At 43.3% G+C, this 20808-nt stretch overlaps 1 protein-coding gene across 2 annotated transcripts in view; it reads left to right on the forward strand.

The window, feature by feature from the left end:
- The first annotated feature begins 289 nt into the window (after positions 1–289).
- Positions 290–20808, forward strand: part of TECPR1 (tectonin beta-propeller repeat containing 1) — a 79072-nt gene continuing 58553 nt past the window's right edge. The window contains exons 1-3 of one of the 2 annotated variants that reach the window (XM_033963529.1): positions 290–596; positions 9481–9713; positions 16222–16404. In XM_033963529.1, coding sequence (XP_033819420.1) covers positions 9489–9713; positions 16222–16404 — 408 coding nt within the window. In that variant the 5' untranslated portion in view covers positions 290–596; positions 9481–9488. The remainder of the gene's footprint in view (positions 597–9480; positions 9714–16221; positions 16405–20808) is intronic. The other variant, XM_033963530.1, reaches the window with a different exon arrangement.

Below are 20808 nucleotides of genomic sequence, written 5' to 3' on the forward strand. Positions count from 1 at the left end.
AAGTTTGTTTTGTTTTCCAAATGAAAGAAAAAAAAATAGCAATTTAATTTTAACGCCCTATTTTGCTTCAGAGAAAAGCGCATCCTTATAAATGCAACCAACAGATTTCTACGGTCTCGATCGGAGTCTGAAAATAGTACAGAACCCCAAAGGTCCGACCTAGACAGAGTCAAACACGCCCCCCTCCAGCTGCCGCCACGCCCCTCCACCTGACGTCACTCTCGCTTACACCAACAACATCTCGCTCTGGACACGCCCTGTCTGCAGCGACCAATGAGCGCGTCGGGACTTGCACGGTCCTTCCGGAGGGGAGGGCGGGTGGAGCGACGGTGAGCAGTTCTCTGATAGGTGGTGGTTGCTGGGTTTTGAGGTTCTCGGGCTCGCGCGCTCGCTCCTCTTGTCTCGCGCAGGTGAGTGACCGCGGCCGGTGCCTCTCGCCGCAGCCTCTCCTCACCTCGGTCCCGTATGTGCAGCGGGCAGGACCCGAGCCTGGGCCTGTGTGGAGCTACCTGTACATCCCCGTCATAGCGCTGCAGCTGTCTGAATCTTCAGCTTCCTGGCTATATCCCGCCCACGAGCTTCGTGGGCATTGATAGGTAAGAAATTCCGGCGAGATGGTTTGTCTTTGGGTGATTTTGCAGTGCCTAGTCCCATATTGGTTCTAGAAGAGATCCTTGCAGCATGGAATGCACGCTATTGGTCCAACACAGGGGTAGGCAATTCCGGTCCTCGAGAGCCGGAGTCAGGTCAGGTTTTAAGGATATCCACAATGAATATGTATGAGATGGATTTGCATGCACTGCCTCCTTGAGATGCAAATCTATCTCATGCATATTTATTGTGGATATCCTGAAAACCGGACCTGACTTGCCTACCCCTGGTCTAACAGTAGTCTAAAAATGATCAGGTTGATGTTTTTATGTGAGTTTCTGGGAAGTCATTCAGGTGAAGAACACTTGAGGCCAGTAAAATTTAGTGCATCCTGCAAAGAATTCAATAATTTAGACTGGAATCATTTTGTTTTCACTAAATTACTAAAAGTAGTAAATTTATATATAAAAAAATATAAGCTAGGCTTAATCTGACCAGGGTCTATTCCAGCTCAGCATCCCATCTCTAATGACTAAAGTTCTTGCCTCCACAGCTGTCTGCACATGTTTACTTACCTTCAGTGTGTATTGCATTGACAGAGCTAACACAATCTACTCCTACTTCCTGCTTTGGGCCTGTAATCTTTACACTCGTAGCTTATTTTAATTTTATATTGGCAAAATAAAAATATAAACACATAAGTAAATGTCAAGAACAATTTTTAAACAAAACCATAAATGATACTAAAAATGATCCAATTTATCTTTCACATTTTAAATAATATTACCCTATCCCTTAATGAATAACTGAATTTATCATCAAGATAATGCGAGACTTTGTACTCTTACAGTCTGTGATTGTTGGGTAGACTGAACAGACTGTTCAGGTCTTTATCTGTCATTATTTATTATATTACTATCTATTCACATCCACAATTCACCTCCACCACTCCCCCCCCCCCCCCAAATCCTCTGGTGACTCAAAGAATCTGAACTGGAGAATGACACAGGGACAAATTTTTCCCTGTTCCCATGGGGACTCATTTTACCATGTAACGATGTAATAATTTATTTTTATATATACCACGCCTCAGAGACCAAGTATAACAGCACACATTGGCTAAATACTTTGTTGGGTCTTGATATCTATCATTGGCAAGTGGTAAATTTAGGTATTTTTATCCTTTTAATTTTCTTCTTAACTATTTTTTATTATTTATTATTTATTTGTGCTTTTTTAAGTTCTTCTCAAAAAAATTTTTAAACTAGATGTGAACATCTTATCCACCAAATACTATGAAAGATAGCTCTAAGATAGTGCATAATATTCAAAGACAGCACTTATCTGAAAAGCAGTTCACACTGTTTGTGATCCCAACGGGGCCACCGTTTCACCTGAAGTGGCTTCGTCAGGGGAACGTCGTGAACAGTGTCTGAAATGAGTAACAAAAGTTATATTTATCTCAATAGTATTCGAATATGCACAAAACTAAATTTTAAAACATGTTCAATTACTTAGCAAACTTACGGAACCAGCGTGGCTTCAACATATATCTTTCAAAAAATGGCGTCGGTGAAAACCAACGCTAAGCAATTTAAAGGGACTTTAATCAGCTGTCGGTACAGCGTGGACAGCGTCAAAAAACGTGACTACGTAATGACGTCTGTGAAGCTGACATCGTGGGAAAATGCACAAAAAAAATTTTTTTGTCTTCAACCAAAATAGGTCAAATGGTAAATGTCATGAGCTGTGTCAGATCTATGAACAAACATATTAGTTTAGTAGTATGGTGACCAATCAATTTTGTCATTCAGACCAGAAGGATATATTGATTGTAAAGTATATATCCAAAAAGTTTCTCTTCGTTTAAGCAAACTAACTCTATCACCTCCTCTCTTGTTTTTATTTATCACAATTCACCTCCACCACTCCCCCCCCCCCCCCCAAATCCTCTGGTGACTCAAAGAATCTGAACTGGAGAATGACACAGGGACAAATTTTTCCCTGTTCCCATGGGGACTCATTTTACCATCCCATCCCCGCAAGTTCTTTTCCTGTCCCTGCCCCATTCCTTCAAACTCCATCCTCATCTGCATAAGTCTCAAACACTTTAAAATCATACGTGTTCGAGGCTTGTGTGGTTAAGGCAGAGCTTATAGGAATGGGCAGAGATAGGAACAGTGACAAAACTCACATGGACAAGGAAATTGAGTTCCTGTGGGGAAATATTTGTCCCCATGTCATTCTCTAATCTGAAATACCTAAGTGTCTTCTCCTAAGGCTTAATTTAATGGTGATCTCTCTGGATCATAACCACCTAGCTTCTAAATCTAGGTCACGAAGCATTTATTACACTCTCCTTGAGACTTGCTTTGCTCATACCTCAGCCAGATGTAACTTTAATTGAAGAGCCCCTTGCATGTTGGGTAGTCCTCTGCATCCACCCCATAGAGAGAAAATCTCCATCTCAGCTTCAAGCACAGCACAGCAAGGCAAGGTCTCAAGAGCTCTCGTGCTGCCTTTCATCTGCTTGCCCTGGATCGGAAGCATGGAATGTTGCTACTCTTTGGGTTTTGGCCAGGTACTAGTGACCTGGATTGGCCACCTTGAGAACAGGCTACTAGGCTTGATGGACCATTGGTCTGACCCAGTATGGCTATGTTATGTTCTTATCTTTTTTTCACCAGTTTGACATTCATCAGCTGTAGAATTCACCTCCATTTTTTTTCCTATCATGGTCATTCAAACAATTTAGCAGCCCATCTTGTCAGTGGTTGTTGAACTAATACAAATATTTCAGACAGTAGCGAGGTAAACGTTTGTGGGAGCAATTTTGAGCAACGTTTACCTCGCTCCTGAAGAAAAGTTTCTAGTTGAAACATGCATGTCGGGGGAGGTGCAGGAGGAACTATCTACTGTTAAGATAAGTGATGGGTTCCTTTTAATCACAGCGCCAATAGGAATATGAAAACTATTAGGCTTGAGTTATATACAAAAATGATAGATACGTCGTTTTAAAAAAAAAAAATTAAATAAATGAAAAAATACAGAATAAAATAAAGTTGTTTAATAAATCTGGACTGATGCAGAATAAAAAGTAACCGGCAGTGTGGTGCCTAGTTACAAACAGAAGGTCCATACAAATGTCTTAAATTGATATAAATAAGATTGGTTGAAGAGAAATATTGTTGAAACATCTTTGGAAGTAAGATGAAATCAGTCATTGGCATTAAAAAAAACCAACTCCAGCCTGTATAACCAAACCTTGAACATAGTTGAAACACTCACAGCTGGGTTAAAGGTGCACCAGAGGTCACATATCTGGTACGGTCCTGTACAGCCAGGCTTCTTCTCACAGCTTCTAAACGCTGTTCCATTCAGATGGAAACCCAATAAGAAATCTTGTTTCATCGGTGAAGCCGGCTGCTTCAGGGGAAATATACCAACCCTGTGCACTAATCCTCCAAACAGCGGTGCCTGTTTATAAAATCTAAGTGCCATTTACTGAATCTAGTCCACAACGGATAGAAAATAGGTAATTGTTGCATTTTACCCCATAACATGAGCTACTCTGTATCTAAGCTATATTTTCAGGAAACATGCAGAAATGTATTGAAAGCAAGGCAATAGGAATATGTCACCAGTGGTTGTAACTGGGAAGGGTGGCACCCGGTATTGCTGCGTCATATACCACCCACCCCTCCACGCTCTCTTCCCTGCCACTTGAGCACCCCCCCCCCCCCCCCGCTCCTCGCATATCTCTTGAAATGTTCGCCGGTGCAAACAGCATCTCCCACCTGCTGCTTGCGCCAGCCTCTGCTTCCTTCTGATGTCACATCCTGGCCCTGGGAAGTGGCATCAGAAGGAAGCCGAGGCCGCGCAAGCAGCAGGTGGGAGATGCTGCTGACGCCAGAGAACATTTCAAGATGTATGCCGGGGAGCAGGAGAGGCGCTGGCGCCACTGTGAAGACAGCGCCCGGGGCAGTCCGCCCCCACACCCCCGTACTATGCTACTGCATGTCACCTTACCCTAATGCCGCAGCCTTTTTAAAATAGAAGGCTCAAATATTAAATGGAACGTAACAGTTGTCCAGCATATGTTTAACAGAAATTTAGGTGACCTCTTTCACACTGGGTTTTACTAAGCCGCAATAGAGGTTTCTACTGCAGCCTGGAGCGTGAAATGCTTCGACGCTACTCCGACGCTTATAGAATTCCTATGAGCATCGGAGCATTTAGCTCTCCAGGCTGCAGTAGAAGCCTTTACTGCAGCTTAGTAAAAAGAGCCCTCAGTTTGTAGCAAACATGGAATCACTTCTGCTTAATAAATGCTAAGGTTAATTTCAGCCAAACAGCGCGTTCCAAATGCCCTCCATAAGCAGACACACAAGTGCAGAAATGTGTGCACCCCTGTCTTAATTGGCAGAAACCCAGATAGTAGTAGCATTCTGGAACTCCAAAGAGTATCAAGATTCCATGCAGAATCTCAAAGAGCAGCAAAATTCCAGAACCCCAGATAGTAGAAGCATTCCGGAACCCCAAAGAGTATCAAGATTCCATGCAGAATCTCAAAGAGCAGCAAGATTCCGGAACCCCGGATAGTAGCAGCATTCTAGAACCCCAAAGAGTATCAAGATTCCATGCAGAATCTCAAAGAGCAGCAAGATTCCGGAACCTCAGATAGTAGCAGCATTCTGGAACCCCAAAGAGTATCAAGATTCCATGCAGAATCTCAAAGAGCAGCAAGATTCCGGAACCCCAGATAGTAGCAGCATTCTGGAACCCCAAAAGAGTATCAAGATTCCATGCAGAATCTCAAAGAGTAGCAGCATTCTGGAACCCCAAATAGTAGCAACATTCCATATTTCTGATCCCAGGGCAAGCAATGCCTCCCCCCCCACCCCTCCCCATATCTGTCTTAATAGCAGACTGTGAGCTTTTCCTTCAGGAACTAGTCCAGACCTCTTTAAACCCCAAAATGTAGGTCTGTCTCTGATTATTTTGGGGTTATAAAATTACCCCCTACATCTGTTGGTTGGTGGGGAGGGGGGTTCCCAAGTATTATGCTGGGTTGGAAAGAATAAAAAGCTTTATTTGGAAAGTTCTGAATGCTTCACAAGGTAGTATATATTTACTCATACATTAGTGCTTTATACTCTGTTGGTATACGTGGCAAAGACTACATCAGACATATTGTTGTCCTCCTTACTTGATACAGTGTATTTTGAAGTGTAGCCAAAGGTAACTACAGCAGGTTTAGTCACCCAGTAGAAGAGACTTAAAATTCTGCTTCCTGTTCAGAGTTCTGCGGTCATCTTCTCTTAAAGTAGGCTGACCTGATAAAATGAGTACATAAAATATTGAACAGAGTCAACAAAATGTTAAAAAATATATAAGAAGATAAAATTGCCTTATACTAGGGGTCTGCAGTATGTATTAGTTTCACCAAGCTTGGTGAGCTGTGTGCACTATGTGGACTCTTTACTTACATTTCTGGCAGTACCACTGATCTGTATACAGTAGATGTGCCTTTGGGCCTTATGGACGCCTGATGAAGGCTAGTACTGCTGAAACACAGGTGGTGTTGGGTCTTGTTTTTCACCGCACATCCTCTACATCAGAGTACAGCTGTTTTTTGTTAACTTTTTAATAAATGACTTAATATAATTTTTATTTCTTTTTTTTTATTTTTACATACAGTATTTTTTGCACTATAAGATGCACCTGACCATAAGACGCACCTAGGTTAAGAGGAGAAAAATAAGAAAAAAATATTCTGAACCAAATAGTGTACTAATATATTTAATGGTTCATAGACAAAACCGTGGAAGACAAAGGCGCGCGCCGACAACTGAGCGCAAGATGGAGGCGCGCGCCGAAGAAAATGACAGTTTTTAGGGGCTCCGACGGGGGTTTTTGATGGGGAGCCCCCCACTTTACTTAATACAGATCGCGGCGGTGTTGTGGGTGGTTTGGGGGGTTGTAACCCCCCTCATTATACTGTAAACTTAACGTTTTCCCTGTTTTTAGGGAAAAAGTGAAGTTTTCAGTAAAATGTGGGGGGTTACAACCCCCCACAACGCCCCCACAATGCGGCGCGATCTGTATAAAGTAAAGTGGGGGGGGTTCCCCCCCCACATTCCCGTCGGAGCCCCTAAAAACAGTTATTTCTTTGGTGCGCGCCTCCACACTGCGCTCAGTTGTTGGCGCGCGCCTTTGTCTTCCGCGGTTTTGACCTGACACCATATTTAATAAAATATAGCAGAATAATATTTCAACAATGTAAAGTCAACATAATCACTATCATTAACAAATGAGGAGAGACTTTAAGGTTCTAGTTTTCTAAGCTCTGCACTCAGTCCCTCTCCCTTCCAGTCTGAACCTAGCGCCCTTCCCTCCCTTCCCTACCAGGCTCTGCACCCAGCCCCTTGCGGGGCCAGACTGGAGCGCAAAAAGCTTTCTCCTGCCTTGTGCTCCGTTGGCCGCGAGATCTGAGGCAGCCGTCCAGTGAGGGAGGAGCTCAGTGTGGGACAGGAGTGCGGAAAGCTTGCTTTGGCCAATACACTGCTGGACCAACAGGATTTAAAAAGGGCAAAAAAAGGTACCGACATCATGGTCTGTGATACAATATTCGCTCCATAAGACGCACAGACATTTCCACCCACTTTTGGGTGGAAAAAGTGCGTCTTATGGAGGGGAAAAATATGGTATATTTTCCTGCATTCATTTGGGTATGATATATTTTTTGTTCCACTGTTTTCCACATCTTTTGTGCTGTGGATCTTGACCCCCCCCCCCTTTTTTTTTTTTTTGGTCCTACTTAAATATCTCTTCACCAAGAACATTATTAAGAACATAATTCTACATCTCACACTGACATATTTTTTTTTCTCCATATTTGAAATCCTGCCTCTTTGGACAGGGGTAGTCAAATTACTGTGTTCAAGAGGATGCAGCATAGCATCCTATTTGTTTGTCTTGTCTGTTTGGATTGTAAGCTCGTTCAAGCAGGGACTCTGCTTTGTGACTCTGTACAGTGCTGCGTACTTCTGGTAGCGCTAAAAAAATGATTAGTAGTAGTAAAAGCTCTTAACTTGCTTTGAATGGAAAAATCTGAGGCTTCAGCCTCACAGTGAAAGTGATGATGAAGGATGTATCTGAATTCAAGAAGGCATTGAACAAGTACAGAGGATGTCTTAAGGAGCTGGTAATAGAGATTAGTAGATGGTATGTGTGGATAGACTGCATAGGCCAGGGTAGGCCATTCCAGCCCTCGAGAGCCGCAGCCAGGTCAGGTTTTCAGGATATCCATAATGAATATGTATGAGATGGATTTGCATGCACTGCCTCCTTGAGATGCAAATCTCATGCATATTTATTGTGGATATCCTAAAAACCTGACCTGGCTCAGGCTCTCGAGGACTGGAATTGCCTACCCCTGGCATAGGCCATATGGATGTTATCAGTCATCATTTTCAATGTTTTCTTTTTCTGTAGGATCAGACATTTGATAGGATGGTCTTCCATTATGGAGGGTTGTTTTTTTGTTTTTTTTTTCTTAGTAATAATGTGCTTGAAAAGTTCTTGGGGGAATTCCTTGTTAAATTATTCTGTAAACACTGTTCAGTATAGAAATAACAAGAGCACCTTAATAGAAATGGACACTTGTCGCCTATTTTTTACTTTTTTTTCTTTCCAGCCCAGTAGATACTGCAAAGAAATTATACATCAGGGGTTGAAAATGTCTGTCTTTCTATCTGGTATAAACTGAAAAGACTGGTGGAAACAGTGTTGATTTGTCCTTCTATCTGGGGCACTAAAAAGTTTACCAGACCACTGCCCAATTTGGTGTAGGGGGGAAAACTGGTGAAACAACATATTGAATATGAAAGTGGGTGAGATTTGACTCCCCCCCCCCCCATCAACCAATACACACAATCATATTAGAATATTAACCAGATGGAACTTTGTTGCCCAGGGGGAAATAATGACGTGGTCAAAAGAAACAAAAGGGAAACTGAAATATCGCACCTCTTCTCAGGGATCCTATATAAGATATCCACAAGGGGGGGGTGGATATGGGTAGAGGGTGGGGGTTTGGGAATGAAGGCAGAGGGCTTATAAAAACACAAAGGGGTCCTTTTATCAAGCCGCGCTAGCAGGGTTAGCGCGTCGGACATTTCATCACGCGCTAACCCCCGCAGCTGGCTAAACAACTAATGCCTGCTCAGTGCAGGCGTTAGCGGGTAGCGCGGTGTTACGCGCGTTAAACCCCTACCGCAGCTTGATAAAAGGACCCCAAAAAGTATTGTTAAAAAATATTTGTTTATTGTTTCTTGCAACTGGTTGAAAAAGTTGTTTTGGGTTTTGTTTTTATTTGTTCTGTTGTACACTTTGTTATTGTTGATATTAGTCACTTTCTTTGATTTGTACATTTTTGGCCCAGATTCTCCAAAGAGCAAAATCCTCTTCATAGGTTCAATAATTGAAAAAAAAAAAAAAAATAAATAAATAAATTACTTGGGTGCCTACTTATTTCTATAAAAGGTAGGTGCTCATCGCTTAGCGATGCCTAACAAAATGGGTGTTTTTTTATGGATGGAGCGTGACTTAGGCATTGCTAAAATGCGAATCTCCCAAACCGGCTTAGATGCACGCGACTGGCACCATTTTTCTAGGCTCCAGCCAATTTAGATGCCGTTTACAGAATCCAGGTCTTTATGTTGCATATTTTTTTTTCCTTGCTAGTAAAAATTAAGTATACGAAAAAGTTATCCATAAGGAATCTCTATACATCCTGAGAACAAGTGAAAAAATTGCAGTAATTTGTTACATGCATATTCCTTATGCATTGATGCAGTACATGTTTCTTTTTTTTTTTTTTTTCAGAAGCTGCCATGTCTAATTCTGTTCTGTGGGCTGTTGATATTTTGGGGAGAGTGTACACTCTCTCCACAACTGGCCTGCACTGGGAGCTCTGCAAAGATCCACAGCCAGACTTCAAACGAGTGGCAGCTGTCGGGCAGTGCTGCTGGGGACTGGCATGTGACCAGCAGATATATGTGCATGTGCCTGCGAGCGATCTGCCGATCAGATGTCAGGAAGAAACCTATGAGAACCAGGTATTGAGAACACGCCAAAGCAGCTCTTCTTATTTGGGCATAAACCCGTACAGTAGGTGCAAATGGGAGGTTTCTCAGAGAAAATTAGGTTGCACGTATAATATAACGAACACGAGAATCGCTATTGGCTCCTTTTACGAAGCCGCGTTAGAGACGCACGCTAATTTGCCGGCCGTGCTAGCCGCTACCGCCTCCTCTTGAGCAGGCGGTAGTTTTTCAGCTAGCGCAGGGGTTAGCGCACGCTAAAAATGTGCGTGCAATAAGGCTGCTAACGCGGCTTCGTAAAAAGAGCCCCATATGCGGCTCAAGGCATAAAAACTGGTTTTTTTTTTTTTTTTTTTTTTAATATACCGGAGCCACTGGCTACTGAATAAAGAATACCTAGTTTAGTTTAATGTGTTTACTATGCATCTTTCAAATCAAGCATCAGACAGCATAGTAAAACATAAATACTGTTACGATAATACAGAGGTGGGCAACCTGTTGTCTCCAGGCCAAATATGACTCGCCATTGAATTTTATGTGGCTTCCAAGTCCATGAGAAGTATGCACAGAAAACATCATTAACATAGCGCCGGGAGCTGCACTGAATGCCTTGCGCTGCTCCCGACGCTCATAGGAACTCTGTGAGCGTAGGGAGCAGTGCGGGGCTTCAGTGCAGCTCCCCACGCTAAAAACTGCTATCGCAGTTTAATAAAAGTGGGAGGGGGGGGTCTAAGTTTTCTTGCTTTTTTTTTTTCTGTAATGCTGTATTTCACAAATATTTTCAGAATAGCCACTCTAGCCGTTTGTTCCCATTGCTTTTAGTTAGATTTTTACCTATTTTATTTATTCATTCATTCATTCAATTTTCTATATTGCTTTCCCAAGAGAGCTCAGAACGGTTTACATGAATTTATTCAGTTACTCAAGCATTTTCCCCTGTCTGTTCTGGTGGGCTCACAATCTATCTAATGTACCTGGGGCAATGGGGGGATTAAGTGACTTGCCCAAGGTCACAAGGAGCAGCTTGGGTTTGAACCCATAACCTCAGGGTACTGAGGCTGTAGCTTTAAGCATTGCGCCACTCTAGAAATCAAAATGTAGTAAAAGTGAGCCTAGTGTAGGACAATGAAGCCATTCACATAGAATTTTTCTTTTTTCAACCATCTTTATTTTCTCTTCTTTATTAATTTCCAGGTACTTTAGTTAGATTGTGAGCCTTCGGGACAGTAAGGGAATTTTTTAAGTACCTTCTTACTTCTCATTTATAATCTTAATGTATATTTTCTTCAAACCGCTTAGAACCTAACGGATGTAGCGGTATATAAGAAATAAATTACATTACATTACATTACATCACTGATGAGGTTGGCTCTTAGGCACTGGTGGATTGAGGCATTATGATGTCACAATATCAGCTCTGGTTATCAGAGGCTGAAATTTTCACACTATTTATTCATTCAATTTTCTATACCATTCTTCCAGGGGAGCTCAAAACGGTTTACATTAATTTATTCAGGAACTCAAGCATTTTTCCCTGTCTGTCCCGGTGGGCTCACAATCTATCTAATGTACCTGGGGCAATGGAGGGATTAAGTGATCTGCCCAAGATCACAAGGAGCAGTGTGGTTTTGAACCCACAACCTTAGGGCTGTGGCTTTAACCACTGTGCCCCCCCTCCCCGCCCCCCCCCCCCCAGGTATGTATCGCAGAAGGTCTAGGGAGCTCTGTGTATTTCTGGTTCCCACATTACATAGGGCTCCTATTACAAAGATGCATTAGGGCCTTAACGCGCGGAATAGCCCGTTCTAGCCTCTACCGCCTCCTCTTGAGCGGACAGTAGTTTTTCGGCTAGCGTGCGCCTTTGTAAAAGGAGCCCATAATGTTACCCGCTAGGGCAGTGGGTCGCATACCGTGTGCCTCCTGAGATTTCAGGTGTGCCGCAACACACTGGTGAGGAAGGGGAGTCGTCCGCTCTGGCTGACCGCTTACAGGACGCGCCTCTTGCAGCGAGGCCAATATTAGTCTGCCCAAATCCCCGAGCAAATCACCAGACCTTGGTTTTGACTGTATGCATGCTTGCTCCATCCATAATCCTAACGGCAAAGAGTTCCCGTAGAGATGAAGGCAGTGCGCTTAGTGCATTGTAACAGTGAGCTAAACATCTGTGGTGAACTTTAGGCGTTCAGTAAATTGTGCTGAAAAGCTTAAGTGTTGCTCTATAAAAGGGGCTCGTGGCATAGATCTTGGCACCTAAAATTTTGGGCACCGTACGTACGTCTGCTAAAAGAAGGCCGTAAATGCTGGTGGCCTGCTTGGGCTCGTTTCGGGGGAATTCTGTCAATCTGCGGTCAACTCTTTTAAAGTTCAATCTAATCGCATTCCATCCTTCATAGATAGGATGTTCATCCCATACGACCCACACAGGACGCTACGCTCCTCCCGACGATATCTTTTAGCGGTCCCCTCAGCCCGCCAATTCTTTTATGATACAACACGTAAAACAAGCTTTTTTTGTCACCGCTCCAACATTGTGGAATACTTTACCTCTTACCCTGAGACAAGAAAAGAATCTCAATAATTTTAAATCTAATCTTAAAACATTTCTTTTCAGAGATGCTTTTGAGATCTATACTTAATTTTTTTTTTTTTTTTGTTCAAAAAAACTCAGACAACAGGCCTTACATTAAGGAAAACTAGGGACCTCCCTCCCCTTCAGAATCACCGAACTCTGGAACAACCTTTCCTCCCCTCTTCGGAACCTGAGCTCTCTCCAACTTTTCCGCAAACATCTGAAGACCTGGCTATTCTCAAAAATCTGATACCTATTCCATCTCTGGCACTCTAATCCCTCTAAAAACCCTTCATACTTGGACCTCTAACCTTTCATTGTTAGTTCATAGAAACATAGAAGTAGACGGCAGATAAGGGCCACGGCCCATCAAGTCTGCCCACTCTAATGACCCTCCCTATCTATCTTTGCGGATAGATCCCACATGTCTATCCCATCTGGCCTTAAAATCTGGCACGCTGCTGGCCTCAATCACCTGAAGTGGAAGTTCCTTTCTATCCCATCTCCTGTAAACCATGCAGAGCTCTACGAATGTGGAGATGATGCGGTATAGAAACCTAAGGTTTAGTTTAGTTTTTCCTCCCCTTTCTTTTATTTTAAGCAGTGCATCCTCCCTATTTGCCCATGTGTATCATGTTGCGTTTGTATTGTAATTGTGTGTTCTTTCCCTTTATGTTGTATTTTAAACTTTTTAAACGCTTTGTATTAATTGGAAACCTCTTTGACCATAAAAGCGGTATATCAAGGCTTAAATAAACTTGAAACATCTCCCCAGTATGCCCCATGTCCACACTCCCTTTTCAGATACACGCAATTAGGGCTCCTTTTACTAAGCTGCGTTAGGGGTTTTTAACGTGCGGGATAGCGCGCGCGCTAGACCTTAACGCCAGCATTGAGCTGGCGTTAGTTCTAACCGTGTAGCCCACGGTGTAGCGTGAGGTAATTTCCTGCGTGCGCTAAAAACGCTAGCGCACCTTAGTAAAAGGAGCTCTTAAAGTTAGGCACTGTGCTTTATAGCGGTGGTTCCCAACCCTGTCCTGGAGGACCACCAGGCCAATTGGGTTTTCAGGCTAGCCCTAATGAATATGCATGAAGCAAATTTGCATGCCTATCACTTCCATCATATGCAAATCTCTCTCATGCATATTCATTAGGGCTAGCCTGAAAACCCGATTGGCCTGGTGTTCCTCCAGGACAGGGTTGGGAATCACTGCTTTATAGAATAGCATGGGGTGAGATGTGCATGCAGATTTTTAAGACTCCCAATTAACATCAATAATTAGTTGTTAGCATACAGTTGATGTTTCAGAGCTCATTAATCTACGAGGGATCTTAAAAAAAAAAAATGTCCGCACATTTTTTATTTTTTAAACATTATTTATTAAATATCTCAAAAGCAAATGACATCACTTTTCCACATGATCACTAGTCAAATGACATTCTAAGACACGCCCTCTTACCACTTCTCCCGCCCCCCAGCCATTCCCCGCAAAACTATGAAAGTGCAGAGACTTTTTGAAGAACCCTCGTATTTATTTGCATGCTCATCTCTGTGCAAATTTGGGCACAGAAATACGGGTGCAATATAGAGAATCTGGGTGTTGCTCCTAATTCTATAAACTTAACACCTAAATGTAAGCATTATTTGTGCACTGTGGTTTATAGCGGGCTGTGGCTGGATGGCACTTGGAAGTGTGCGGATGTCAACACAATGTCATGTTCTTGCGTGACATCATCATGCATGCGCGAAGGCCCCTGAAGACAGGCCCTGAGCCGCCAGTGGGGGGATTCTCAACAGGAGAGGCGTGGGAAGGAAGAGAGGCACTGGTGCCGGCTGACTTTCTAAAGGAAGTGCCTCTCTCCATGACAGGCATGTTTTGTAGGCAGTCAGCCGGCGCCGGTGAATTATGGCACACCTGCAATCTCGCCAAGGCACGCTAGTGTGCTGCGGCATACTGTTTGCGATTCACTGATTTATAGACTACTAGTGTTTAAGCCCATTAGATTAACGGGTGCTAGAATAGATGTGTAGACGTAACAGATCACAAAATTTAATGAAAACTTACTGGATGAGCTGTCTGTCTGTCTTTTTTTTTTCTTTGTCTCTCTTTCTCCTTGGCCGCTGGCTGTCTGTCTGTCTCTCTGGCCCTCTGTCTGTCATTCTTTCTGTTTGTTTGTCTCTCTCCCTGCCCGCTGTCTTTCTGTGTGCGTCTATCTTTCGTTCTCGTGCGCTGCCTGTCTGTCTTTCTGTCTCTCTCCGTGGCCCCTTGCCTGCCTGCCTGCCTCTCTCTGTGGCACCATGCCTGCCTGCCTTTCTTTCTGTCTCTCTCCATGGCCCCCTTTTGTCTCTCTCCCCCCCAGAGCAAACCAAGATTGCTGCCTGCCCCTGCACACCCCTCCCCCAAAGCATAGCAAGTTTGCTCCCTGGCCGCCTTTCCCTCTCCCCCCCCCCCCACCCCACTTCCCTGTGCTGCAGCAGCATTTCCCTCCCATCCTTCCCTGTGCAGCAGCACCCCTTGCCTGCTCCCCCTGTCCTGTAGTAGGCCAGCCATCAGTAGTGTTTCTCAACCCCCTCCCCTCTCCTCCTGGATCTCACACAGCCGTCAGCAGTGCAGCATTCACATCTCGCTGCTCCTGCTTGCTTCGGTCCTTCGTCACTGCCGGTTCCCACCTACATTCTTTTTGCGCGAAGACAGGAGCAGGATCCGGCAGCGAGGAAGGCCCGAAGCAAGCAGGAGCAGTGAGTTGAAGCCTCCCTCCCTGCCCTAGGCTGGAAGCGATATCAGCAAGGGCAATGCTCCTCTTACCACCGCAAATCAAACCGCCACAGGCTCCAATGCTGCGCACGCGCAGCAAATGAAACACAGCATGGAAGCACAAATCACGGTGGCAGGGATCACGCTGTTTCAACTGCACATGCGCGGGTAAGGGTTTAAAAAAAAATAAATAAATCTTTATTCATTTTTAAATGTTAACAATGCCATACAATGAATTTAAACATAAACACTACACAGAACGCGCTTTAAATACACAAGCACGTCACATTCATTTGCACACTAACCTCAAAATTCTATAAAAAGTGCCAAAAACTGCGTGATTAAATTGAATAACAATTTAATTAGCACCGACAGTTGGCCTTTTAACAAACTATTTATTGGTGCTAATTAAAATCAATTGCAAATCATGTGTGTATAATCTGTGCCTAAATTTTACATGCAAGTAAAAAAAAAAAAAAAATGGTGCTTGGAAATAGTCAGGTCATGAGCCCTACTTTCAATTATGTACATAATTATAGAATAAGGGCATCCACGTCTAAATTTTGGAGCAGGCATTTGTCCCACCTACATTTAGGTCTGCTTTTACTAAGGTGCGCTAGCGTTTTTAGCGCACACACAAAATTACCGCGTGCTAAACTGCGCGGTATGCTTCTAGAATAACGCCAGTTCAATGCTGGCGTTAAGGTCTAGCGTGCGCGGCAATGTAGCGCACGCTATTCTGCGCGTTAAGGCCCTAACGCACCTTAGTAAAAGGAGCGCTTAGTCACTGTTTCCGGGTGTAAACGCTCTTTTCTAAACTGCACCTTGCTTTGTGTGACATAGAATAGCGTTGATTTTTTTAGGGGGCACCATATATAGAACTGAACTAACCACACCTTCAGGAAATGATTGGAAATGTACCTATTTTATAAATTCTTATTTACTTGCTGTCAAGAATTTCTCCGGTATGATCATTATGGCTATACAGTTTGTGTCCTATCTGGCCAAGCGAAAAGAAAACTACAGCACGATGGCTGGAATGTTGGTCTCGCTCTCTGGACGTGACGCAAACACGGTCAGCTAAAATGATCGTGACATTGGCTGTAGAAGCTTAAGAAACGTTTCTCCAGGATCTCGTAATCCCACGGGGAGAAAGGTACAATTTTGGGACTGATTGATTCATTTTGGTTTTCTGCAGCGCTGGAATCCTGTCGATGGTTTCTGCGACAGGCTGTTACCCAGTGATCGCTGGCTGTGGAGCGATGTCAGTGGCTTGAAACATCAGCGGCTGGATAGTTTCCAGTTGCCGTCCCCATACTGGGAGTGGGAGTCTGACTGGTACGTGGATGAAAATATTGGAGGAGAGCCAACCGAGAAAGGTGTAAGTGAATGATGCAGACGTACAGTTTGGACTGTTTCCTGACCATTAGGTAGACAGTGTTTAAACCACAGAAATATAAAAAATGATGGGAGATAAAAGACCATTCAGCCCCTCCAGTCTGCCCATGTGCTCTAGCCACTAAGCACCACAATGCGTACCTCTTCCTCGGGGTTCTTCTGCACTTATCCGGTTTTTGTTTTTTTTAATTCAGATATGTCCTCATCTCCATCTTCACTAGGAAGCTATTCAGAGCCCCCTCACTTTCCATAAAGAAATAGTTTCTTAGGTTACTCCTGCATATATCCTATTTGATCCTCATCCTGTGCCCCCTTTCATTTGCAAGAGGCCTACCTTTTATGCATTTAGAAGAAAACTTTATCTAAATGTCTGTGATTTCTTCCCTCATGAATAGAGTCAGTCCAGAGGTCTGTGGCCAGTGGTCTTCATGGGGACAGACTTAAAGATCTCAATATGTGCACTTTGGAAGAAAGGCAGTCATAATAAGAGTGATTAAATGCCTTCATGGCATAAATACATAGGAGGCAGGCCTCTTTTAGTTGAAAGAAAGCTGTAGGAGGCATAGGACGAAGGTGAAAGAGGACATTCTCAGGAGCCATCTAAGAAAATACTTCTTTTACAGACAGGGTTGTGGATGCATGATGTGGCCATCCAACAGAGATGGTGTAGATAGATGAGGAGGTATTGAAATTCAAGAAAGCATGGACAAGCACAGAGGATCTCCAAGGAAGAGGAAGGGTTTGTAGAACTTATTGAATTAAAACCCTACTATTCAGAAAATGTATCAAGAAAAACTAAAACATCTCCTTATTGTTCCCAATCATGAAATTTTCCAAGTAATCTCTCAACCATGTAATTAGCACCATTTCCTGTAATCTTGCTGGAAATATCCAGTTATCTTCTGTAATATGCCTAGAACTGCAAGGTATAAGTGGAATAGAAGTCAGTAATGTAATGTAACGAATGGTATAGATGAGTAGACTGGATAGGCCATACGGTCTTTATTTTATAAGCTTTCATGTAGATGTGTGGAACAGGTTCTCAGTAGATGTGATGGAGACTAGTGCTGCCCGATTCACTGATTCACTTTGGGTGAATCGATTTGAATTGATTAAAAAAAAAAAAACGGCCTCCCTATTCGGTAACTGACCCTCCCCCCTTTCTCCCTAAAGCAGGAGCAGGAGCAGCAGCGCTGCCTCTTGCTGGCTGGCCGCTCCTGCTTTAGAGGGCGAGGGAGAAGGGTCAGTTGGGAAGTGCTGGTGTCCAGCTTTCCCCCTGGCCTCCCGCACATCCATTTACCTAAATTCAGCAGTGGAGCAGCCTGCAGAGAGGATTGCCGGTGCTAGCAATCTTTGGAAGTTGCCATAGGCCTTCAGAGCTGTTTCCTCTGCCGCGATCCTGCCTCTGATGTCAGAGGAGGGGCAGGACTGCGGCAGAGGGAAGACAGTTCCGAAGGCCTAAGGCAGCATGCAAAGATCGCTAGCACCGGCGATCCTGTCTGCAGGCTGCTGAAATTAGGTAAATGGATGCGGAGGAGGTCTTGGGGAACACGCAGGCCTTCCGGGGGGGGGGGGGCGGGGAGTTGCAGTCCTTCAGGGGTGATGGTATAGGCCTTCAGGGGTGATGGCGCAGGCCTTCAGAGATGGTGGTACAGGCCTTCACTGGTGGGGTGCAGGCCTTCAGGGGGGACAGACCTTCAGGGGAGGGGGGCCCTGGTGTAAAAGTACACAGAAAGAGGGAGGGAGGGAAGGAGGGATTCAAAGAGACGTGCATATGCTGGACTTGGGGGGGAAGAAATAATGGGTCTAAGAGGAGAGGGAGAGAGATGGTGGACAATGGGATTTAGGGAGGGAAGGAACAGAAAGGGAGAGAAGTTGGACACAAGGGATGGTGTGGAGGGGGGGATAGAGATACTGGATGGGAGGGTAGTTGGGAAAAGAAAAGGAGAGATGGTGAACCCTGGGATGGTGGGGCAGGAGGGAGAGATGCTGGATGAAAGGGTAGTTGAGAAAAAGTGGATCTGTGGATGGAGACGAAATAGAAGAGGAGTACAGAGATGGAAGATGGATGGTTATCACGTAAAAAGAAGAAAGAAGGAAACCCTGGCAAGCAAGTTATCACAAGACAACCAGAGCCTGGGACCAACAAGATTTGAATAATGACCAGACAACAAATGGTAGAAAAAATAATTTTATTTTCTGTGATTACAATATGTCAGATTTGAAATGTGTATCCTACAAGAGTTGGTGTTAGACCGCAAACATGAGGTAGGATTTAACAGAGAGAGGAAAAGTCTTTTTTGTTTATTTTGTTTACACCACAGCGCCAGTGTGGTTAGGAGAGGGCAAAAGGGGTGAAGAGGCTATAAATTAAACCCACCAGGATGTTTGGGAAAAAAAACCACCCAATTGGGAAGGAAAATTGAATCGAAAAATTTATTCAATAGGCTGAATCGAATCAAAAATTTTTCCTGAATCGGGCAGCACTAGTGAAGACAGAAACTGTGTCTGATTCAGGGATCTCAAAGTCCCTCCTTGAGGGCCGCAATCCAGTTGGGTTTTCAGGATTTCCCCAATGAATATGCATTGAAAGCAGTGCATGCACATAGATCTCATGCACATTCATTGGGGAAATCCTGAAAACCCGACTGGATTGCGGCCCTCAAGGAGGGACTTTGAGACCCCTGGTCTGATTTCAAGAAAGCCTGGGATAGTCACGTGGGATCTCTTAGAGAGGGAAAGAGATCATGGTTACTGCGGATGGGCAGATTGGATGGGCCATTTGGCCTTTATCTGCCATCATGTTACAATGTTTCTATAAATCACCACAACAAAAAGTATTCCAGAAAAAATACCCACTATTTCAGAGGAGTGAAACAAGAGACTAATATGTTCTTATAAATGGAGAAAAGACCTCAGTTTCTTCTAGGGAAAAGAAATTCACCTGGAGGACCTCTATGCCAGCCGTATTCAACTTCAAGCTGCATAGGAAAAAACATCCCAGGTCAAAAACTCCATTATAAAGAGATATTCAAAAAATCTTATGATATATAGTCCAAGATACAAAAAACACTTATCTTACTAGTTCACTGTCCTCCAGGTGGTATCCGAATCCAAACAGTCCACACAGATCTCACCACGCTGATCTTCTTTCAAACGTGGGAAGGAAACGTGGGAGTCTAAAATAAATTATTTTTTCCTTCCCACATTTGAAAGAAGATCAGCGTGGTGAGATCTGTGTGGACTGTTTGGATTCAGATCCCACCTGGAGGACAGTGAACTAGTAAGATAAGTGTTTTTTGTATCTTGGACTATATATCATAAGATTTTTTGAATATCTCTTTATAATGGAGTTTTTGACCTGGGATGTTTTTTCCTTTGCAGCTTGAAGTTGAATACGGCTGGCATAGAGGTCCTCCAGGTGAATTTCTTTTCCCTGGAAGAAACTGAGGTCTTTTCTCCATTTATAAGAACATATTAGTCTCTTGTTTCACTCCTCTGAAGTAGTGGGTATTTTTTCTGGAATACTTTTTGTGGTGATTTATTATATTCCACTTGCTATTGTTTGTATCACAATGTTTCTATAACCATAAAGTGCTATGACATCACAATGCAGCTGTTAAGAGCCTTAGCCTATAAGAAGAGGACATGCAAATGTTACGAGCCTTAGCCAATAGGGAGAGGAGGAGATAGTGGATGCTGCAGATGGGTCATTTGGCCTTTATCTGCCATCATGTTTCTATGTTTCTATATTTAACTTTTACATGCAATTGTTTTTTTAGCACACAGTGCGTAGAGGATACACAATTCATTGATTATATCAGTTAAATAAATAAGTGCTGTCACATTGTCTATGTATATTCAAGTTTCTCAAGCGATTATCTAATCAATTAATCATAGCATTAGTCTATTTGTTTAATCACTTTTTAAACTTCTTAAATGACTAATTTTCAAATGATTCTATGATTAATTTTTGAATGATTTCATAATTAACTTTCTAATGTATAAGTTTTGGTCTGTTTTTCTAAACCTTATTTTTAAAAAACATTTCTTAGCATACAATGTTATGTGTTATAAATATCCATGGATTATAATAGCTAAGTAAAAATGTGCTGATATATTGTTTATATTCAGGCTTTTTAAGCTTTCGTTCAGTCATGGTGGACATGACAATGAAGCCGACGGCACAGTGCACAGCGGCCGCTAAGAGAGCGGATAGAATGCTAGGTATAATCAAGAAGGGTATTACAACCAGAACGAAAGAAGTTATCCTGCCATTGTATCGGGCGATGGTGCGTCCGCATCTGGAGTACTGCGTCCAATATTGTATTGAGCAATGGTGCGACCACATCTGGAATACTGTGTCCAATACTGGTCACCGTACCTT

Source organism: Geotrypetes seraphini, chromosome 11 (genome assembly GCF_902459505.1).
Source record: "Geotrypetes seraphini chromosome 11, aGeoSer1.1, whole genome shotgun sequence".
NCBI lineage: Eukaryota > Metazoa > Chordata > Amphibia > Gymnophiona > Dermophiidae > Geotrypetes > Geotrypetes seraphini.